Source organism: Drosophila obscura, unplaced genomic scaffold (assembly GCF_018151105.1).
Source record: "Drosophila obscura isolate BZ-5 IFL unplaced genomic scaffold, ASM1815110v1 contig_1, whole genome shotgun sequence".
Lineage (NCBI taxonomy): Eukaryota > Metazoa > Arthropoda > Insecta > Diptera > Drosophilidae > Drosophila > Drosophila obscura.
This window is the reverse complement of record NW_024542679.1, coordinates 5,906,714-5,929,932: the sequence shown is the minus strand read 5'-3', so window position 1 is coordinate 5,929,932 and position 23,219 is coordinate 5,906,714. Positions and strand designations below refer to the sequence as shown.

The following is a 23,219-nucleotide window of genomic DNA, read 5'->3' as shown; positions in this document are numbered from 1 at the left end:
ATTGTGAAACGCGCAGCAGCTGATGCGTATCGGTATGCAGCTCTGATTAGTTGCAAGTTGTTGAGCACTAAGCGCTAAGAAATATGTAAACAAAACAGTTGGGGAAAATCGCAGAAAAATCATTAAAATCCACGCAAAAAACTAGCATTAGAGTGTGTAAGGGAAGTTGTAGTGTCAATTGCACAGGTGAAACTACCGGAAGATATATGTGAAGTGGATTGTAGAGAAGGAGTCTGGCAAAAAAATCTATATGCAAAGGCTGCCCGATCCGATCACATCCCCGCGACGGTAGCAAACTGTTGACCCCAGGCCAAGCGCCACCCCACGACACACACAGAGAAGTAGGTCTTGTGGCACATACATGCGCATGTATATGCAACGCAATCAACGCCCCCAAACCGTCCCGATTCGTCATCGATTTACGCGGTGGCCCAAGCGACACAATGGAATGGATGTTACTCCGTTGAAAATAAAACAAACCTAATTGATAGCGAACGAAAGCGATTGGAATGTTGCCCTTGGAGCAGAAATAGAAATTGATTTGTGTACCTGCTCGAAAATGCGCATTTCATAAGTTGCACAGCAGAACTGCATAAAAAGAATCGCAGACGAAGACTCCACACACACACACACGCACAACCACACACAGAGAGAAAGGAAAGCGAAGAAAATCCTCGGCCCAACGGCAACCTTGAGCGGCCACAATGGATGATAATCTCAGCACAAAGTCGTCGGAGTCCTCGATAACGACCAGCGGGGAATACGAAATAGTCACCGACAGCAATGTCGCCAGTCCCACGGATCAGTCAAAGCGAGCTGTGGCCCCGGAGCCGAAGGAACCAGGCGCAGGCAAGCCACCCACTTCGCTGAGTGCCTTGGCGCTGTCCTCTCCCGAGGGAGGCGGTGATCGATCCCCCACGCTGGACATGGCACACAATCGAAACTTGAGCGATATTCAGCACGAAATGACGGACGCCCTGCGGGACCTGGAGCTGGAGCGCGGTGTAGGTGAGTACAGCAAGAACAGAACTAAAGGTATAGAAATTTCCCCCCGTACCTACGCTCAGTTGGCTGCCAGACACGGTCCGATCCGCTCCGCTCCGCCAGCTGTATACACACACCAGCTGAGCGCGCTCTAAAGTGGAAACGTAAGCGGGTCGATAGTAAGTAAAGCCACCCAGTTGCAATCTTATCTGGCAAAGCTGTGGTACACCGATGGCAGAGGGTGTCATGGCAACAAATAACAAACAAACGTTGAGTAAACCCGCCCCCCCAGACAGAACTTTCGATACATTCAGTTCAGTTCCAATTATTGCTTCTCGAGCTGTGCACTTTCCTCGTAATTGTCCCAATTAACATTTTGAATTTTGCTTCAGCTGCCGGCGATAAGACGACCCAGCGTGTACCGAATCATCAGCAAAAGTCTCTGACCCTGCCATTAACTGGCACTGGCACTGGCACGGGCACGGGCACAGACCCCGAGATGCGTTTCCCCTGCAACATATTTACGCCCAAGAGCGAGGAGGCTGTGGACGATGCCTCCCACTCAGATGCACACAATCGTGTTGGCCATTCAGTGTTCTATGACTGCATTGATGCGAGTCCTGCCTGCGTGGAGGAGAAGCAGGATGCCATGAAGCCTGAGAAAGGCGATACAACCGACGAAGAGGGTGGGTTATCTGTCCCATTCGCACATAGACAATGCCCAACTCTACATAAGAATAATAATAATCCATTGTTACAGTTTCAGAGATCGATCAGGGCTGTACCATTTTCTCGGGCGTCACCTACCTGGGTGCCGCAAACATCAATGCACCCAAATCCGAGACAGATGTCTATCGCATTATGAACGAGCTGAACAGTGGCTCAAAGTCTGTGGGACTCAAGATTACCGTCAGCATTCCCATCTGCTCTGATGGTCTGGTCGTGTGAGTAGAGAGAACTTTCCCACTCCCCACCCGAATGTTATGTGATTCATTCTTCTTTTGCATCCCTTTGCAGGCTTCATGACGCTGAGAGCAATACGATTATAGCTACCTACGAGATATCCAGCATTATTTTGTACTATCGCGGACCCGTGGACACGGCGGAGAATGGTTGCTTTGCCTTCACTTGGCTGCACGGGGATGCCTTGTTCCAGTGCCATGTGTTTCGTTGCCATATACCCGAGGCGGTGAATCAAGTGAGCGGTGAGTCAGTTTATCATCATCATCATGGGGGTTTTAGCATGATCTCATTTGCTGATTTGCATTCCTCTGTTTAGCCTGCTTCCAGAAAGCATTCCAAACGTATCCGCCCAGCATGAGCTGCAGCCTCACATCGGCCGTGGACATGGCCAACTCTGTGACATCGGATGTGAGCGGAAATCCACTCAACACGGCTGGCTACGAGTTCATTGTCTCCCTGGAGATACGCGAAAAGGTGGCCAAGAACTCGTACGCTTCCGTACCCCGGGATCGGGGCTGCTTCAAGCTGCGAGCGAATACGGATAAAGAAGTGTGCATTACCGTGAAGCAAACGCCCTCCAATGTGCTCCAGCCCCTGTACATTGAGCGCTGCTTTGGTGTGCTGGTGGCCCCTGGCAAACTGGTTGTCCAGAAGGATATGCATCTGATTGATCTGCTCAACATGGGCTATGTGACAGCGCCAGGAGCGCCAGCAGCAGCAGCTGGAGGAGGAGCAGCAGCAGCGTCATCAGCTGGAGGGGGAGGAGCAGCAGCGGCAGAGTCCGAGAATAATCTGGCGCTAAATTCTTGCCTGCCCTATGCCATACGAGCCGAGTGGAAGGCCCAGGAGAAGGCCTTCGAGCAGCTGAATCTAGAGACGTCCAAAACCAATCTGACCGTGGCCGTGGACATTGTGATGCGTGGCATCCAGGAGCCAGTCCGGTTCGTGATTGAAACCCCAGTGACCATACAGTCGGCCAGCGAGATGCGCATCATGGATCACTTCATGTCCAAGCGCCCAATGACGCTGCGCTTCTACTTGCATCTCAAGCGCACCGATGAGCTCAATTGGAAGGTGAACAGCATAGATCCCTCCGAGGAGATCACCGATCATCCGGGCCCACAGGCAGCCTCCTCGTCCCTGCTTAAGATGGGCATGAACAATCTGTCGCGCATTGTGCGCAGCACGTCCATTGCCTCCATTGAGGATGATTGCCCCACAGACTACAGCAGCGATGGCGATGAGCCGCTGCTGAGCGGCACTGGCGAGGTGTCCAAGGACTGCTCGCAGGATACGCTCGATGAATGGGATCCCATACTGCGGGAATGGGACAGCGAGAAGCGGCCCAAGCATCTGGCTCCGCTCGTGCGTCTCGGTGTCCCAGAGGCATTGCGTGAGAAGATCTGGCAGAAGCTGGCCAGTGTCGAGGGCAAGGTGGAGATGAACGACATGTACAAGATTCTCATCACCAAAGTGAGTAGTTTTCGCGCCCGCCCCCAAATAATCTTTGCAAATTCTAGTGTAAATCTCTCGTAGGAAACCAAATGCGAGACTGTCATTCAGCGGGACATACATCGCACTTTTCCGGCGCACAAATGCTTCAAGGAGACCGGCGGCTCCGGCCAGGATGCGCTCTTCAAGGTGTCCAAGGCGTATGCTGTCCACGACAGCGAAGTTGGCTACTGCCAGGGCCTCAGCTTCATAGCAGCCAGTCTGCTTCTGCATGTGAGTAATTTATGAGAGCAGGGAACCAGTAGTGGAATAGCAATAATCAAAAATCAATGGTTCTGCCAGATGCCCGAGGAAGATGCCTTCTGTGTCTTGGTGGCACTCATGTATGACTACGGGCTTCGCGATCTCTACAAGGCAGGCTTTGAGGTGCTGTATCTGCGGCTGTATCAGCTGGAGCGGCTCATCAAGGATCAGCTGCCCAAGCTGCATGAGCATTTCACGGCCTGCGGCATTGAGACGCACATGTACGCCTCCCAATGGTTCCTCACGCTGTACACGGCCCGCTTTCCGCTCTGCTTTGTGTTCCACGTACTGGACGTATTCCTACTGGACGGCTTGCCTGTGCTCTTCCAGGTGGCTGTGACACTGCTATCCATCTGTGAGTCCGATCTGCGACAGCTGGACTTCGAGGGCATACTCAAGTACTTCAGGGTAACGCTGCCCAAGAAGTGCCGCAGCTCCAGCCAGGCGCGCAAAGTGATGAAGCAGGCGTGCGAGCGCAAGATCAAGAAACTGAAGCAATATGAGGAGGAGTTCCTGCTGAAGAAGCAGCACAAAGAGCGCCTGGAGAAGGAGGCGCAGATCTATGAGAACCGATTCGGCGAGGAGCGACGCAAGCTTCAGGCGGAGATCGATACGGTGACCCAACAGCTGGCCGTGGCCAATGAGCGCGCCGTCGATAAGGAGAAGAAGCACACTGGCATCATACAGGAGTACAAGCAGATCATCCAGCGCCAAGAGCAGGACATGAACACGCTCAGTGAGACGTTGAGCAAGGTGATGGTAAGTCCCTGACATTTTGCCACACAGAATATCCTGACTAATGGAATCATTTGGATGCAGCAAACGGTGTCCAAGTGCCAGCATTGCCTGCAGCAGATCGATGGATTCGGCAACGATAATGCCAGGTCCGGCGAAGGCCGCTCCAGCCGGCAAACGGATGCCATGCGCAATGCCAATGAGCCGCCTCTGGGGCCATTGGATCCACTGAATGCCGCCTCCCATCGCATACGCGAACTGGAACTGGAGCTGGCCCAGGCCAAGCTGGCGCAGGTGGAGGCCGAGTGCAAGAACCAGGATCTGAACCATCAGCTCAACAATACACTCAGCGAGCTGCAGACCAATCGCAATAGCTGGCAGCCGTGGCTCTCCAAGACGTTCAATACGCTGCAGGAGAAGGTGACCACCCGAAGCGGTAATCGGGACAATGGCAGTGGCGGACCCACGCCCACATTCCAGTCGTACATGGGCCAGCCACCGACCACCCTCAGCGAGGCCAGTTCGCCCAGCGGCAATCAGGTAACATGAGGATCATCGAACCTCACGACCAAACCCCTCCCATCCATGACAGGACAACCGCTGGAGCGTCACCCAGTTTTCAATGTATAATTTTGTTTATGTTTAATTTGTATCTTTAAGTTTGATCCCTCCACTGGTATTTATCTCTCAGAGGCAACCAATGGGGGGAATACACTCGCATTAATTGTTCACCACTCACCCCATGACATACCCTTGAAGAATCTTATTTTGTAGCCATATTTATATCTGTATCTGTTGACTATATCGAAGAAGCACTGACCCACTCCTCAACGCGCTGCCTGCTGCTGTTTCAGTTAAAACCTTTTGTTTGTTTTTGTTCTTATTAATAGTATTGATATTTTTACTGCTGCAAATAAAACCTGCCCCCCCTGCCCCATTTGTATATTTAATGAACGATTTTTACGATTCTTGTCACTGGATTGCTGCCAACAGGAGTACAAGACATTTGCATTTGCCTCGGTGGGCGGATCGCCGAAGTTGCCCAGCAAATTTCAGGCCACCAAGCTGCGCAACAGCATCGACAGCCTGAGGAATATTGTGGTGCCGCTGGAGGCCGGCAAATCGCTGGCCGAGAATCTCAAACAGCAGCTGGCGCAGCAGCAGCAGCCGCAGTAGAAAACATTCGGATCGTGGATCCTGGCTAGCAGGCACTCCCTCCCACAGCATTGACTAACACGCCTTGGTATTATTTATCATATACGTCTATATAGTACATACATATATATACATATACATGCTATATGCCATAGTACTCCACATACATAAATAGAAATTAATAGTTCGATTTTTATGATTATTTTGCACCTTTAAGGCACCCGCCCCCCCCCAAACACCCAAATGTCCCCAGAGTATACCAAACTGTGGCTCATACACAGTTTTACTAGCACTGGCAGAAGCTACACGTCTAACGCTACTCTAAATGAATAAAATATCCATTTAAATGCTAACTAACCGAGTGTTTGCTTTATTCCACACGTGGATTTGGATATATATATATATATATATAACACAGAAGACTACCCCCCATTCGCCCACTAGAAACCACCCGGGACATGCACTCATAATACTATCGTTCCATTTCTCTAACCCATCCCATTCCATCCTCTTTTTATATGAAGAACAAACGCTGCAATCCTTCGCTTCGCTTCTGCGGTGTGGACACTGCCATGGCCGCGTAGTTCATCAGGAGATCAGCAGATGAGCTGCGCTGGATGAGGCGACGTCTGCCGGCACCACGAGCATTGCTAAAGGAACGACTTCTCACATGGCCACGCCGTCGCTTGGGCCGCTGGGAGACGGCTCCGAAGCAGGACACCTGCTGCTCTGCCTCACTCTCGCTCTCGCTCTGCTGCGCGTGGGGCCTCGTTTCCTCCGTCATGGGGGACTGCAGCGTTTGATTGGAGCAATCCACATCGGGTGTCACCGTCTGCGATTCGCTGTGATAACTTGCTGCGCCAAGCCGGGCCCGCTTCCCGATGCTGCAGCTGGAGGGATCGCGGGAGAGCTCGGAGCCAAAGTTGCTGCTGCTGCGCTCGTGTGGCATGTTGGTGCCGTAGCTGAGAAAGTCCGGGTACGGCAGATGCAGCTCATGGGCTGCCGTGAACGCCTCGGGCGAGGAGAAGGTGTGCCGCAGCCGCTGCACCCGATAGCTCGGCCCATGCGGCGTCTGATGCACCAGCAGCCAGGAGCGCTTCAGATACGTGTGCTCCGTGCAGTTGCTCGCCTGGGACTGTTCCTGGTTCTTCTTCTGGTTCTGGTTCTGGGCGGAGGTGAGTGGACTGCCGACTGTGGTGGAGGGCAGGCCTAGAGTGAGTGATATGTTGAGAGAGTCATCTCCGTCTCGGAAGGCGCCGTCGGTGCCGTCGTCCGCCGCACTGTTGGGCGTCGTTGGCTGCGCCTCCGCTCCACTCCCACCGGCTGTGGATAGTTCACGCCCATCGGATAGCGGTGGCGGGCTCGTTGAAACCCCCACGGATTGGTGCGTGGAAGGGCGCTGCTGGTCCGCTGCTGTTGCTGCCGGGCCAGACGCGCCTGCAGAGCCTGCAATTTGGATTCTGTGGGTAAATTAGCCGCTGCAATGGGAGGGAGGTGTCTCTGGGGATCGTGCACCTACCACAAATGGCCGTGGCCAGAAGCACCCTCTGTGCCATCTGCTGGCTCTGCTCCGCATCCTGCATGGTATCCGTGGCAGCCACTGCGTGAGTCATGGCCGCCGCCGAGGTGCTGGGCTGATCCTCATCCCTGTCCAGGCTGCAACTGCGGTGCAGCGGCAGCACGGACTGCATCGTGCAGTTGCTGGGCGCGCGGCTGCAGCTTCGATCCCGCGGCTGACGACGGGCTCGACGCTGGCGCCGGGGCTCGCGTAGCTCCTGCTGCATCCCGATCTTGATCACCTCCTCGTAGTCGGGCGGCGCCTCGTAGCTGGGCGGCTCATCCGGCGTGCGATCCTCGTCCTGGCGATCCAGCAGTTCGCTTATGGTCTGCAAGTGGCTCTGCAGCTCCCGCTGGTGCCGCGCACGCACGCCCATGCGGTACAGGATCACCATCCAGCCAGAGAGGACGCCAAAGATGCCCAAGGTGCTGATGATGAAGATGCCCGTGGCCGTCTTCAGATCCGGATACTGGTCCATCTTCGGAAAGTAATAGTTGGGCTTGTGTGAGTACCAGCGGCGATCGTGATGCAGGTGGGCCCAGTCCTCCTCGCAGGTGTCCGGCTCGTCGCTTCCATCGCCGCAATGATCGAATCCGTCGCAGTGCAGCCGAATGGAGATGCAGTGGTTATTGCCGCACAGAAATTCGGAGCCAATATAGCAATCTAAAGCACAACACAAAAGATTAGAAGGAATAGAAGAATAGGTAATCCCTTGTGGCACTCACTCAAATAGTTGAAAACGCTGTAGACAATGGCCAGCTTGGAGGGCATCCCAAAGACCCCGCGCAGCCGTATGTAGTACCCCGTGAGAATGGGTGCAATGTGATTCTCCTTGCTCAGCCCGTTGTTCGGCCACGATACAGTCTCAATTTCGACGCCATCGGAGGTGGTGCCCTGGCGCACGGTGAGCTCCGAACGCGCTGCCATGCCATAGAAGTCGTCCACCCGCAGTGAGATGTGGGTCTTCATCATCATGTAATTGTTGCCGGGCTTGATGATCCAAATGCAATCGAACAGGCGCACATCTGTGGCATTTTCGATCATGTTCATCATGGTGATGGCGCCACCAGGTCCCGTCACCATGCCGCCACAATCTGGCGATAAGAAATGTGTGAAAACTTATTCGATTTTAGGTAAGAGCTCTGAGAGAATCACCCACCCCACCAACACCAACCCCTTATGTGTTACCCAACTGAAACCCATGCAAGGGTCTCAGGTCTCACCTGAAAACGCTCGCCTTGACATTGATATTCGTCGTCAAGTGGCACCACCCCAAATTCCGAGAGACCAAAATCAATATGACAATTGCCTGCAGACCCACAAGTGCCCAACTAATCCACCAATTATTCCCCCATCCACACCCACCCCACCCCTCACTCACCTGTGTAGGGCACTAGGCGCTCCTCTTTTAGCTGCTTGGATGACACGAAGCTGACTTCGGCGCGGAAGCCAACGCCTGTGGCAGCATTGCCACGGAACTGCAGCAGCAGCGACTTGCCACTGCTGATGGTGATGGGCGGGCGAAAGTGCTCGCCCGTGTAGGAGTCCAGCATCTGGCCATTCGAGTCGAAGATCTCCAGGGTGGAGGAGAGGCCCAGCTGAAAGTCGGTAAAGTCCAGGCGCACCTGGCAGCTATCCGCCTCGCACGTGAGAATGTGCTCGATGCCATAGTCCCTGGGATACGGCATGGGGAAGTACGGTGTGGATATGACCTGCGGCTGGTACTTGCCATTCCCATTGCCCACAATCGACTGCCTTGGCGAACCACTCACAATCCGCACGTTGCCTGGGGAACAACCAAGATTGAATCCACACTCAGCACATGCGATTCCCGGCTGCACTTACGTTCGGAAAAGTATTGCAGCGAGAAGACATGGGCATTGGTGGCCCTGTAGAAGAACTTGAGCTGCAACGTCCGCGTCTTGCTGCGGAATACCTTGCCGTCGCCACAGAACTCCTGCCCGGAGATGGTGGAATCGTAGGGCGGCTCCGAGAACTGGATGTGCTCGCACGGACACATGCTGGACTTTCCGCCAGTGTTGCCGCAACTCTTCGAGAAGTTGGCGTGGGTGAAGGTCACTCGGATGACGCACTCGGCGCAGGTGACCAGCTCCAGGTTGCACTGGTACCACACATCCCCAGCCACGGCATCGCTCTTGAATCCCAGCGGCGAGCTCTACAAACGGTGCATGATGATCGGTTCTTGAATCTTTCCCTTGCACTCACTCTATACGCCGTGTTGGTCACATTGCGGGCATGCAGCTCACCGGCAGGACTCCCGAGCTCGAGAAAGTGCCGCCTGCCATCCCAGTGATTGCATATATCCAAGTCCCGATAGCTGGCACTGGCTGGATAGGCATCGCCGGGGTACCACAGCAATGTCAGCACATAGGCCAGCAAGTAGCCGTAGGCCACTGTTTGGGCCACCATCGCGCGCTGCTCCTCGTCCGTATCAATGATGACTGGCCAAGTGCCGACGCAAGACTGTGCCGTGGCCCAGTGTGCTGCCAAATCCAATAAGGCTCGGTATCCAATCCACTGAGAAGCCTAACAAGTGGACCACATAACCGAGCCCTGCCTTGTGTGGGTGGGTGGCTGGCACTGCGACTGGGACTGGGACACGGGCCGAGTTTAAAGACCTCTCGGGGGGTGGGGTGGGGGCAGCTCTTGTGTCGGTATAAAAATACATTTATTTGAAATTTTCTTTTTCGTTAGACGTTAAGGGGAATATTGAATGCGGATGGGGTCTCGCAGAGACAATGAACATTGAAATGTGCATCGAGGACACAGCAAAGTAAACCTAAGACATGCACATTTTGTATATAGTAAGTGTTTAGAGTACGGGCCGAAGGCGACGCTGAGTGGTTGGTTGGTTGGTTGTGTTTTCCCTTAGAGGTGCGCGGCCTTCTGCTCTGGGTCGTGTCACTTGGCAGCGGCGGCGCTCTTGGCGAGAGCTGCCTCCAGATTCTTGGCCAGCGTGTCTATGAACTCAAAGGTCTCCTGGTAGTCCTTGCGCTCCACAGCGGCGATGCTGCCCTTGATGCAGATGGCCAGATCCTTGGTCATGGCACCGCCCTCGATGGTGTCGATGCACACCTGCTCGAGAGTCTCGGCGAACTGCTTCAGTGGCGTGTTGTTGTCCAGCTTGGCACGGTGGAGCAGGCCACGCGACCAGGCGAAGATCGAGGCAATCGGATTGGTGGAGGTCTCCTTGCCCTGCTGGTAGAAGCGGAAGTGACGGGTCACCGTGCCGTGAGCGGCCTCAGCCTCGACAGTCTTGCCATCGGGACAGAGGAGCACGGAGGTCATCAGACCCAGAGAGCCGTAGCCCTGGGCAACGGAATCGGACTGCACATCACCGTCGTAGTTCTTGCAGGCCCACACGAAGCCGCCCTCGGATTTCATGGCATAGGCAACCATGTCGTCGATGAGACGGTGCTCATACCAGACGCCGGCGGCCTCGTACTGCTTCTTGTACTGCTTGTTGTACAGATCCTCGAAGATGTCCTTGAAGCGACCGTCGTACTTCTTCAGGATGGTGTTCTTGGTGCTCATGTACAGCGGCAGCTTGCGGTCCAGCGCAAACTTGAACGAAGCGTGGGCAAAGTCCACAATCGACTCGTCCGTGTTGAACATGCCGAGGGCGACGCCGGGACCCTTGAAGTCGTTGATAACCTCATCGATGACCTGGCCGTCGTTGCCCCTCCAGGTGAGGCTGAGCTTGCCGGGTCCGGGAACCACATAGTCAACAGCCTTGTACTGATCGGCATGGGCGTGACGACCAATGACAATGGGCTTCTGCCAGCCGCTGACCAGGCGGGGCACATTCTTGCAGATGATGGCCTCGCGGAACACGGTTCCGCCGAGAATGTTGCGGATGGTGCCGTTGGGCGACTTCCACATCTTCTTCAGGTTGAACTCCTCCACGCGCTTCTCGTCGGGCGTAATGGTGGCGCACTTGATGCCCACATTGTACTTCTTGATGGCCTCGGCACAGTCGACGGTGACTTTGTCCTCGGTCTGGTCGCGGTACTCGATGCCCAGATCGAATGTGTGCAGCTCGATGTCGAGGAAGGGCAGGATCAGCTTGTCCTTGATCGACTGCCAGATGATGCGAGTCATCTCATCGCCGAGCACATCCACCACGGGTCCAGCACGAATCTTTTGGGCCATCTGTGCGGGACGACAAACAAGAGAGGTCTTGAATTTTGGAACGACGGAGAGGACAGGCACTTATTAGCTATTCGAAATGGATGCGTGTGTAGGTGTGGGTGTGGGTGTGGGTGTGTGGTGCGCATGTCTGGGAAAATCACCTCGCTGACGCTTGCACTATTCTCTCTGATGGCCTTCTCCATTTGAATCTTTTGCTGATTTGCTTCCTATGCACAGGGCAGGGGATATGGGTAGTTAATGATTACGAATCGAATGGATGTCTCAAATGACAGGGCGAAGGCGAACGAGGCAAAGTGAACTTTGATCCGGATGGAATGGGCGGAGCAGAGAGCGAACCTACCACGGCGCTGCTGGCGAAGTTTGCTTCGAAGACGGCGCGGATCAACTGCGGCCGGCGGGCAGTCATCAGTGTGGCAGTGCGGCGGATAGCAAACATTTTACTAGTCGGAAATTTATGAATGAATTTCGGACTGGGAACGAGACAATATTTTGTCACCAAAACAACTGGCACTAAAAGCTATGAGGAGGGGGGCACAAAACTGTTCAGAAAAAAACTGGAATCCCTCCGGACAAAGGCGGTCGCTGCAACTACGACGATGTAACCGTAACTGATAACTGTGTGTGCTTTCCGTTAGTTTAGTCGCTTGTTCTGCTGCTCCCACTGCAGCCGGAGAGAATGTACACTTCAATTGTTGCGCAATCGGCGTAATCAGACTGTATTGGATTGCCCTGCAGATAAGACTCAATGCTCCCGACTCTGATTAGCTGCTCTCACACTTCTAAGTTTGTGAACGTTCCCGCAAACAGCCGTTTTAATTAACAATTCCACTTGTAAAACAACACACAAATCAAAATAATAGCAGGAATGCTTAGCACTGTAATCGTTATCGCCGGCTGTCAAATCGCGTTCGCATTGTGGGCGGGACTCTCTCTCTCTCTTCTCTCTCTCTCTCTCTCTACAATCTTTTAGTTTTTATCAGCTTTGAAAACTTTTCCACAAACCGTGGCATCTGATTTCTATGTGATGGTATTGTTTTTAAGTTCATGGCCAAACTGATAATACAAATACGCATAATTTAAGGCGCGTGTCACAAAACACACCCATTTATATTTAAATCTTGGGTATCGATAACGATAGTGACCTTTTGGTGATGTGTTTTATTTTAAAATGAAGGCGCCAATGTGTGTGGGGTTGGGAGGCCTGTTCTGCGTCTGTCTGCCGTCTGCGTTCCTTATCTGTCTATCTTGAATGTCGCCCAATTGTATAACTAATCATAATTGCGTGATTTTTTCCGGGAGCTTTTGTTGCCGACTTGAGTTTTTCATTCACGGCTGAATGGCTGCTGAAGCGATCGGATAACATCTTGATGAAATAAATAAACATGCCAGGCTGGCGCGATCCAGTATCACGCCATTCCAGCCACGCCCACAAATGGGCCTGCCTGCCGGCCCAATATGTTTATGCTTTCACCATTTGAATTTGAATTTCACTCGACTAGTCGACCAACAGACTTTGCAGTTCGAACATTGTACGAATATATGTATCAGTACGGGCACGTTCACGATAAGACTTGGCATTGGGTAAATAAACAGTACGATTGGGAAGGCAATGAGAAAGCAACTATTGCGATACGAGCCCTCCTTTAGATGTTCTTGAACAATCTTTAGATATGTTTTGTACGGGTATATAAGGTCTAAAGTGTCTCGAACTATGTAAATACGAGATTACACTTTGCACCTGGAGAAGCAGAGTCAAGTAGAGACACAGGTGGGATGGGCGGCTCTCAAATGGGGTACGTGTCTCTCTGGTTAGAAAAACAATGAAAAGCATCCATACATCCAGCCGGTCGGTTTCTTTCTCTCTCTATCTCTCTCTCTTTCGCTATCTGTCTGGCCCCAAAACCGGCTGAGAGAGAGACGATAAATTGCATATAAAATGCTGCTGCATGTGTATATACGAGTGTATGTGCATGTGTGTCGGCCTCTTAATGCATATGTATGGGCTTGCTTGTCTGTTGGGGAAAGTTCAGTCACAAAACGAAAATAGGTAATTGGGAGGGCCAGAGGACAGGGGCTATGCATAAACTTAAACAGGCGCAAATTATTCACATAAACAGTTCACAAATTAACATATAAATGTCGGAATTAAAATTTACCGATTCAGGATGATATTGTTTATTTAACAATTGGATAAATTGCATGTCAAGTCAGCAAGTCAGATAATAGAGATAAGCGGCGAATCAATGTGTCACGAAAATAATTCTATGTGGTACCACACAATTTATATAATAAATGGATTGGATGAGCGGCTTACCTTTCGTAGTATTCAAATAAGAACGGTTAGACGGAGCGAAGAACTAAAAACACGACTGGTTTTAATTGTTGACAGCGACGAATGAAGAGGAACAAATTGGAGACGAGCGTTTTATAAGTCGATGACCAGTACAGTGCTGCCCACTTTTTATCGGGAAAAAAGCCGTTTCTAACTTTGACAAGTGACAAAAAAGCTGAAAAATTCCATAAAAAAGACAAATAAAAAATTTATTTTATGGGTTACAAAATTCGTCTAATAACGTGATACTTAATGGATGAAAAACATTTCATCATATTCCCGTTTTGTTTCTTTCTTAATTCCTTAAGGAAGGAAGCTTTAAGGGAACTATTAATACTGAGAAAAGTGAGGTATGCATGGCCAATTCGAAAAACGTCACAAAGTCCAGAGCTTTCAAGGAAAAAACCCACCTCACCACATAACACACCTTGCCCATTCATGGTATATTTAATCCTTCGTGCCAGGGTGATCAATACGCCAGGCCCTTAAAAAAAGTTTGGCTGTTTTAATACTGGGGCCATACCTTGCCATGGCCCAGTCGAAATAGAGCAATTTACGAGTATGGCAACACTATTTTCAGGGCAGTATTTCAGCAATCGAGTACGGCAACGCTGTTCGGCTGCAGGTGTAGTGGCGCCAATATTTTAAATTCAAATTTGAATTTGCCAGCAAGCAATTAGCGCAACTAGATTTTTTACGATCTGGCCAATGCTTGTTGCAGCACTTGCCGCGGTCCAAAGTGTGGGCCCACGTTTTATGGCCACCGTGGAACCGTGGAACGGTAAAGGAAAATTCCTCCACTCTGCGCCAAAAGTGAAATGTTAGTTGCGCTCGAGCTCTTGTTTTTGCCGGATTTTAATATGCAAATAAAAAATTTTCAATTTGGGGTCGTGTGCTCACTTTTTATGTGCGAAAGTACCCTGCCTGGTGGCAAAATTTTAATACTCGACATACATACATACATATTTTCCCCCACTCACAATTTCTGGAGCACCCGTCACTAAGTGTATGCATATTTATTTGCTTATCAAATGGGCCCTGCTCTGACCGGAGAAGTTTCCGTTAAGCATCACCATTTATTGTATCCCCCTGCCGAAAGATCAATGGCGGCGACATCAACACGAAAGAGATCACCTGAGTGAGCATTGAAGGCCCCCTATTTTGACAACAGAAAACTGGCTGGAAAAACTTGTCTAATTGGTCGAGTGGGAGGGGCAGGGGGGTCCGTAATGTGCCACTTTCTTTCTGGCACGGAATTAGATAAGTGTGGTGGTTATATAACAACCCCCCAACCCCCCTACCAATTATAACGAGTCTTAATTTGTGCATGCCAATGCATTAAATAACATTAAATACAATCCAAGCATTTTTCTGGTAAAACAAACGCGTGCCGGCGAAACTTAAATTTTAACACCGCGCAGACGTGGCCATGTCTGCTGGCAGTGGAACTGTTTCGGGCCCTATACCATGTGAGCCGCCATTAGCCATTAGCCATGTCAATGAACGTGAAATGGTCGCCGGCTGGCACTCGGACTTGCCAATGCACATCATTCATGGCATGGCTCACATTCACATGGACTGGAGACGACTCATGGAGATGGGCTGCGAGTGCTGAGTGCTGAGTGCCGAGTGCGTGCCTCGTTTGCCATATTTGATAGTTGTTGGCTCTGGCTCTGGCTCTAGCTTTGTTTCAACTAATTTTGTGTCGTTTTTGTCGTTATGTAAACGAAACGAAAAACAGAAGCGAAGCGCGTCTGGCAAGCAAACTAAACTACTTTTAATTTCAGCCTGGCCAGACCAGGCCAAGACAAGACCAAGCGAAATGTTAACGAAAGGCAAAAGCAAAAGTAAAAGCCGCAGAAGTCATCCTAAAATATCAGCTAAATATGCTTTCAGTCTCATTTTGAAAGTGAGTAGACAATAATTTGCATAAAAAACAATATGTGTGTCGAAGATGCTGGAAGATCTCAATAATGATGATGGAAAGATACGATACTCGGAGCAGAGCCATAAATTTCAGCATTTTGTGGCACAAAACAAAAACCCACTCCCACTGCCACTGCCACTGCCACTCCCACTCCCAGTCCATAGAGAGCGAGTGGAATGTTTGACTTTTCACTTGTTACACATACGCCCCATTGTAGCGGTGCAAATTTGTAAAGTGAAGGCAGAGAGGCAGAGCGCACATGGATGCCATGCCAATGGCGTTGCACGTGCAACTCCCGTAAGTGTTCGATCCATTGCAAAGCTAATGCGCCCCTCTGCAATAACAAATTACTTCCTGTCGACAGACATTACATTCCATCTGTGGCAGCTCCCGCTCCCGCTCCCGCGATGGTTACCATTCTGAAGACGTGTGGCAGCCAAAGCATCGAAAATATTACTATTAATTATATTGAATGGAGAAAGTCAATTTCGTTGAACGAACGAACGAACGAACTCCTATGCTGGACAGCAGCTACATCTCAGCTAGTCGCACAACAGCATCAGCATCAGCAGCAAGATACATCAGATACATATACATATGTACGTATGTTTGTATCTTTTGTGCGCCATTTCTAAAGACAAGGTGTGCCTGTCAGTCAGTCAGTTGGTCATTCAGTTGGTCATTCAGTTGGTCAGTTTCCATTTCAATGGAGCTAGAGATGGAAGCGTGCGTAAGCAGCAGCACTAGATCGGAAAGCAATCGAAGATTATCTGCTTAGAGATTAACAATAGGATTACCAACTCAAGCTCCTCTGTACCATAGACTGCTTCCAATCAGAGAATGAGTAAACTTCGACCCAAGAATATGTTTGTGTCTTTAATTTTTCTTAGTTCTTTTACTCTCACTTCGTGTCGTTCGATCTGGCCATCTCTAGACCCCCCCCCATCTGTAGACAGCTTTCTGCCCGCCTCTCATCTTTCTTGAACGGCATTCTTTCAGCGCTGAAGCGTCAGTGGGACAGCAGAGTGGATATCTTAATCGCATTTGCCGATCTGGTATGGCATATATTTCATTTCTCGCCTTGCTCTACAGCTCCACAGCTCTCCATGGCGACAGCGTCCAATGCAAATGTCTTTTAGAATGCATGAAAATGAAATCCCTGACGCATCTGTGCCCTCTCGCCCTATCACTCGCTTCGATCTGGCTGGCCTGCGCTCTGCTTTTTTCTTTCGGTGTTATTTATCAAGCGCTCGTTTGATTATGCTTACAGTTATGTCTCGGACTTTACTGCTTATGCAAATTTATGCTAAGTCCGTCCACAAATAGCCAGATTTGTGTGCTCCCATGATATGGGCCAGCGAGGCATCCAGCGACTTCCCATCGATCGGTTTGATTGGTTTTTAATTTGACTGCCGGTCAGGCCGTCGTCGAGCCGACGCATTGTTCATCGAGCAGGCGGTCGGGCAGGCGGTCGGCCGGGCAGACCGGTGGTGAAAGGCGTCAATGTTGTCAATCGAACCCAGACGAGAGTCGGCGGTAACTAAGAGGAAACCTTGCCAATAAAACTCGGGCTTAAAGCTGGCAAATGGCTTTCAAAATAAAAATGCAACACAAAAACGAAAGCCAAAGGCAAAGGCAAAGGCTTTGCCATTTGCGTATGGCAGCCACTGCATACCAATTGTCCACTGGGTCAATGTATCGACCAGACCAGACCAGACCAGATCCAAGCCCAGAGCCTACGCACAGCTCCATCTGCATCAGCATCTGCAGCAGCATCTCCATCTGCAGAGCGAGCAGAGCGAGTATCCCATTTCGAGTCCAACTGGAGATACATACGGCATGTGAGAAAATCATTAATGCGCTCCACATGCCGCTCTTCAGGCCGGGCTTTCACATGGTTAGAGGCCGGCTGCCCAGACATAGACATAGACATGGTCTCTGTGCGGTCTATTGTTGTGTCAGCTAAATATGGCCAATAGCCAAATATTAATTCATGTGTTCCATCTGCTTATATGCAAATTCGCAGCAGCTCGAAAGTAATTGAAGTTGCACGCTGCACGATGCACGCTGCATGCTGCGGAAATGTTGAAAGCAACAGCGAATACTTACAGATGGGTTGGGTATGCATCCTGTACTGTGCCCCGAGGCAGGACAATGAGCAGGAGACAGCAGTGGCAGGCAGCAAAGAACGGCGGCTGGCTGAGCTGCGGCTGTTGCTGCTGCTGCTGCTCCACGTTCTTGGAAGTCGTATTTATTTTTAGCCAAAGATTTGGATAATTATTTGCCCATTTCTTTTCCGCTTAAAGAAGCTATCCATTTCGTAGTTATAAACATAATAATATATTTCTGACTTCTCTCGTTAATGGTTGGTGGTTTCTGGTTGGGATCCCTTGCCCAAATGGCAAATTCATTGCTGCTGCTGCTGAAGTGTTTGGTTAAACCCTTCATGGGTCTCTGGGATGACTTGTGAGTTGGAGAGGGTGAAAATCAAAATGAAAAGAAATTTAATTATAGTACGCTGATGCTCCATCGGCACAGCCCATACCCATACCCATACCCATACCCATAGGACAGTGCAAATAGTTCCACATTGCAAAGACTCATCGCCGTCTTCCGCCTCCATCTGAGTCGCAGTCTCAAGTCGTATCTTGAATATTTTTTTTTGTCGTCGAAAGTAAAATTTCCAATTGATTTTTGTGTGTGTTTTTTTGCACAAAGTTTTACACGCTTTTCGTTTCCATTATTATTCACAGTTGCTTGCTGCGCCCAGCAGCAATAGTTGAGCATCATGCCGCGGCACGGTGAAATGCCACTAAGAAGCCTCCAAAAGAGTCAGAAAGACAGACAGACTGACAGATGGAGATGCGAGTCTTGAGCACTGAACACTTTCATCGTTGGGCGCTAAAACGCTTACGCAGCATGAGATCTGCTTGGGGGATGGTGGATGGTGGATGGTAGGTAGCCGTTGATGGGATCTGGTCTGCCTACGAGTGCTGTGCTGCCAGGCTCTGACTCTGACTCTGCCTTTGAAAGCAGGCAACAAACATTTGCTTTCGCGATATCTTTTTTTTGTTTTTTTTTTTGCTTTTTTCACTTGCAAAACTTTTTTCGAATTCCCATTCAAAATATCCAAAGTAATCATTACAGTTTTCGGTGGGACAGTAATGATGTGCTAATGATGCCCCCCCCATGCCCCTCAGCGTTGCAGCAATTAATCTTTCCCCAGTAGAGCAGACAGGAAAGAGCTCTTGGATCTGTTGGCCATTCATTTGTTACCCGTTTATACGCTTGGCTTGGCTTGGCCTGGCTCATTCATGGTTCCATGTGAATGTGATGTGATGTGATGGGATGGCCAATGCGAATTCGAGTTTTATTAATTGATAGCGAAATTATTCGAAATTGAATGTGTCTTTAGACACTTTCACTGGCTTCTTGGCTTCAAGTGTGTGGCCGCGACAGCATGGGGGCCTAAATGGAGCACCGAATGAAAAGGAAGTGAAGCTCTTTGGGGAGAAATTAAGTTCCAAGATACTTGCTCCACTTTAAGATACTTGCACAAAAGAGATTCTGCTTATAATTGTGGCTATATATAATAAAGGTGTAAAGGTTAAACGTTGCATAGACTGTGGAATGATTAGAATATCCATAAAAAAAGAAACATAAATCCCTCAGAAAGCTACTGTTTCGCATTTAAACTATGGAAAACGATTAGGTAACCACTTCAGCTGGCATTGACGAGCTCCCATGTGGCTGGCAGACAGATGCGTGTATGATGTGTGACTGCCAAACTTTTACCACCATCAGCCAACGGCAGGCAACGCTTCATAAATCCTTCTAAATGCGCCACTGAAATTAGCATAATGCCGATATTGTGAGATCAGAGCTTAAGCTTAAAAAAAAAGTAGAGAAATGCTTACATAAAGCGAGCATCAAGAAACTGAATCGCTTAAATGATCAATTAAAATTACGTATACGCAATTTGTATGCCAATTTGGCTTTAAAGGGTTTTCGCTGCTGCCGTTGCTGCTGTTGCTGTTGCTGCCAATGAATGACTTTTTACATGTTTTCACTTTTAATATACAAAACTCATAGATACGCACACACACACACACACACACACACACACACAGACACACGCAGTACATCCCCATGGGGAGAAATGAGAAACGAAACGAAACGAAATGAAACGTAGCATTCGAAACATTAAAGTTTTAGTTTTGCTTTTGCTATAATTTGACTTTAGACCTGGCATTCATTCACTCACTCATTCATTCATTCACTCGCATCATACACACCTGAGTGAGTGTGTTTTCAATATGCTCTTTCTCTAGGGGGAGGGTATTATGATTCCAAGATGAATCTGTGTCAATAAAGCAAAGGAAGAACTTGTGATCTAATAATAATAATATATGTACAGATCTATCTGCATGAGTATAATTATTTATATTAATGCTATATAAAGTTAATAATAATTAAAAAGAAACAAACGAACGAAAAGCAAGTTTTTGAAGGAAAAAAAATATTTGAATTACTAATGAAATTCTAAGCAAAATAAACAAGCCACAGCCTTCAGTCTTAATATTAATATTTTCAACAAATAAAATTCAAATCGTATTTTTGTCAGATATAGCAACTATCGATCTGTCAGTGTATCAAAATCTTTCACTGTTTTAAACTAGCTTTTCTTTCTTGGTGATTTTTTTACTTTTTGGCATTTAATGATCACTGGCACTAGTGTGCCTCACGTGGTGTGTGTGCGTTGGGGCAGCCCCTCCTGCTGCTGCTGCCGCTGCTGCTGTTGCTGTTGCTGCTTCTCCTCGCTTTTCTCCACCCTTTTTGGACGCGTTCAAAGCCTTTCATGGCTCGGACGCGGTTCTGCTTCATTTTGTTTAATGACAATGAGCGATACGAACCAAATGTTTAGTTTACGTTTTGCTTTCGTTTATGAACTTTCACGTATGCCACATGCCCCACCGCCACCCTGCCTGTCCCCTGCACCTGTCGGAAGTCCCAGAGTCGAAGAAGATTTAAGCTTTTAAATGTTTTCTTCTCTTCTTCTTTGGTCTGGCATTACCTAATTTCGGTTACGAAACAAATCAATTAATGCATGACCCCAGAGAGAGAGAGAGGGGTATGGTATGGTATGGTATACATAGCTCAGGAATGGCAGGCGGGGCACTAATGAATCTGTGGCATTATTCAATCTATCGTAGAAAGCGTCAGGTGGAACAATTCTGAGCAGCAGCACCACCGCAAACCGCAAGACAGCAGCAGCAACAGCAGCAACACCAAACACCAAACAGCAAACGCAGTGGGAAAAGATTTCACTGACTTTTCACTGACTTGCTCTGTGCATTTCTAATGATCAGTTTTCAAGAAAGGAAATGGAAATGGAAATGCAACTGGCCCCCAACCCCACACACCCCCTGGCCCCATGCTAACCGCACGTTTGCCCAATTGCAATTTCCAATTTCCAATTGCTCCAAATCAAGTCATAAAAATGTTCATCTGGGCAAAAGAGTTTTCTAATGGTCTGTCATTTTAATTAAAGTCAACTTACCAGACACTCCCCCCTTGCGGCTGCTGCCACCAGCGTCCCCACCCCGCCCATGGTTTGCAAAATTGCGCATACGCCCCATGGACTTGTGCATGCGTGCATGCGAGCGATAGAGAGAGAGAGAGAGAGACTAGGAATGCCGCTCCAGTTGATTGGCATTTCCTAATGGCCATGTGCTGGGCACTTTCTAAGGATAACCATGGATTTCATTTTGCCAAATGATAGCCATTTTTTTGGGCTGTGAAATGAAGTCATTCCAGAGCTACGATACTTTCCAGTGTTCAGTAGAGACTCTGACTGATATTCTATGAAAGAAGGCAGACGCATTTCTTGGCTCCCACTCCCACTCAGCCCAAATGTTGCGACTAATGAATTTATGATCTGTCTTGGCCATTACACAACCAATTGCTTTTGAGCCTGACCGCTCTCCATTTGGGCCACTGGCCATATGAAGTCTTCACAGTTCTGCCAACATTTCAGTGCACCTTTTGTGGCTGTGGAACAGCTTCTGCAACGACTGCAGCTTCTTCCACTGTTGCTGCTGCTGGTGCTGCTGCTGCAACATTGTTGGTTGGCATGGTGCATGGTGCATGTCTGTGGATTGGTTTGAGGCCAACTGCTTGCTACTTACGAGTGGAAGAGGACGACGACGACGACGACGACGACGACTGGCCATAATATGTAATTTCAATGATTTGCATACAAAACACTTTTCACCAAACCCAAACTCGAGACCCAAATGAAAGAACCAAAGAAAAGCTGGCCAAAGACTCCGAGACCAGACCACAATCCAGAGCTGCTGCTGCTGCCGCTGCTGAAGCTGAAGCTGAAGCTGCTGCTGGAGTCGAGGCTTGGAATTGGCATGGACAAACAAACACGTTAAATACTTCCGCGTTCGCGGTTCTCTGATGTGGATGTGGATGAGGATGTGGGGATGGGATGGGTATTGCGGATGGAGATGGGTTGGGGCTTCAGCCCGTGACTGCCCCCTCCCTCTAGCCCAGTCGCTACTCTAAAAATATTCATATTTGTCACGAAGCAAAATACCCCCAAACATGTTACACCCGAAGAAAAGCCAGCACACAACACATTTCCACTGGCATGTGGTGGCAGCTTCTTGGGCATTTCTCACAGTGTACTACCTAGTCGGGGGGCTAGGGGTAGGGGCTGGTGGTGGACCAGAGCCAAGCCCAGTTCCTGGCCCAGAGAATGGGGCCAACCTAATGGGGGCCCGGGTCCGGGCCCGGGACCGGGCAGCTGCTGCGTGCAATTCTGCGAAAACCGAAAAAAAAAAAATTATAATAACCAGTTTTTGGTTTTTCGCTTTTTTTTTTTTTGTTTGTTATTTGCAGCCCAAAAAACCTTCGTTCAATGACCCAGCCTGGAATAGGGATTGGGATGGGTATGGTGATGGTGATGGGGATGGGGATTGTGTGCTGAAGATGGGTGGAGAACCTTGGTCGTCTCTCTCTCTCTCTCTCTGCAAAAATTCTGCGGCGAAAGTTGATCAGAGATCCCCGAAAAATACAAAAAAAAAAAACAAAAAAAAAACCGACAAGAGAAAAAACTTCATTTAGATTTAACGAGATATTGGACAAAAGTTGGCAAAGGTAAGGCTCTCTGGGCAGGCCAAGTGGTAAAGTGGCTAAGTGCTGTGGCGTGGCGTGGCGTGGCCTTTCCTTTGGCACATGGCCGAGAAACTGTGGCAGCCAGCAGCCGGCAGCATGGCATATGAAAACTGCAATAAACCAAATGCTGCCGCCGCCAGTGGCCCAAAATGAACAAACAGCAGCAGCAGCAGCAGCAACAACAGAAAATGCTTATATTTTTTTTATTTTGGGTATATTTTGAACAAAAATTCCAAAAAGCAAATCCATTTTGTTCCGACTTTCATTTCGGAGCAGCAGCAGCCGCGGCAGCGGCGGCAACAAAGAGTGGGTTGGAGGCAAGCGGCAAGCGCGCTGCACAGTTTGAAGACAATTGTATAAATGAAAGTTTAAGATCTCCAGCTCGAAACGGGCAACTGTTTTTCGGGGACCTGCATATGTGTTTGTAGGGCAGGGCTGACCGTATGCGCGGC

The 23,219-nt window shown here is 49.5% G+C and overlaps 3 protein-coding genes across 7 annotated transcripts; 1 reads left to right on the top strand and 2 right to left on the bottom strand.

Moving 5' to 3' along the window:
• The first annotated feature begins 51 nt into the window (after positions 1 to 51).
• On the top strand, positions 52 to 5,753 carry LOC111067546 (rab GTPase-activating protein 1-like). Its single transcript, XM_022356670.2, has 9 exons — positions 52 to 1,008; positions 1,377 to 1,670; positions 1,745 to 1,928; positions 2,002 to 2,189; positions 2,264 to 3,420; positions 3,484 to 3,672; positions 3,742 to 4,461; positions 4,522 to 4,977; positions 5,431 to 5,753. Exons 1-9 carry the CDS (start codon positions 705 to 707, stop codon positions 5,611 to 5,613), a joined length of 3,675 nt encoding a protein of 1,224 aa, XP_022212362.2. The 5' UTR covers positions 52 to 704; the 3' UTR covers positions 5,614 to 5,753.
• Positions 5,754 to 5,933: 180 nt separating this feature from the next.
• On the bottom strand, positions 5,934 to 9,652 carry LOC111067549. Of its 2 annotated transcripts, none has more exons than XM_022356675.2 (6): positions 9,377 to 9,651; positions 8,996 to 9,326; positions 8,532 to 8,936; positions 7,876 to 8,244; positions 7,112 to 7,813; positions 5,934 to 7,038 (listed from the first exon to the last, which is right to left on the bottom strand). In XM_022356675.2, the coding sequence occupies exons 1-6, from the start codon at positions 9,578 to 9,580 to the stop codon at positions 6,107 to 6,109; spliced, it is 2,943 nt and encodes a 980-aa protein (XP_022212367.2). In that variant the 5' UTR covers positions 9,581 to 9,651; the 3' UTR covers positions 5,934 to 6,106. The 2 variants fall into 2 exon arrangements, with proteins under 2 accessions (XP_022212367.2, XP_022212368.2); XM_022356676.2 differs by having other exon boundaries at positions 6,704 to 7,052; positions 9,377 to 9,652.
• Positions 9,653 to 9,822: 170 nt separating this feature from the next.
• On the bottom strand, positions 9,823 to 13,745 carry LOC111067560 (isocitrate dehydrogenase [NADP] cytoplasmic). 4 transcript variants are annotated; one of them, XM_022356697.2, is made up of 3 exons: positions 11,664 to 11,977; positions 11,464 to 11,529; positions 9,823 to 11,350 (listed from the first exon to the last, which is right to left on the bottom strand). In XM_022356697.2, exons 1-3 carry the CDS (start codon positions 11,757 to 11,759, stop codon positions 10,073 to 10,075), a joined length of 1,440 nt encoding a protein of 479 aa, XP_022212389.1. In that variant the 5' UTR covers positions 11,760 to 11,977; the 3' UTR covers positions 9,823 to 10,072. The 4 variants fall into 4 exon arrangements, with proteins under 4 accessions (XP_022212389.1, XP_022212390.1, XP_022212392.1 ...); XM_022356698.2 differs by having other exon boundaries at positions 9,823 to 11,323; positions 11,664 to 11,974; XM_022356700.2 differs by lacking the exons at positions 11,464 to 11,529; positions 11,664 to 11,977 and adding an exon at positions 13,638 to 13,745 and having other exon boundaries at positions 9,823 to 11,323.
• Between the last annotated feature and the right edge of the window lie 9,474 nt (positions 13,746 to 23,219).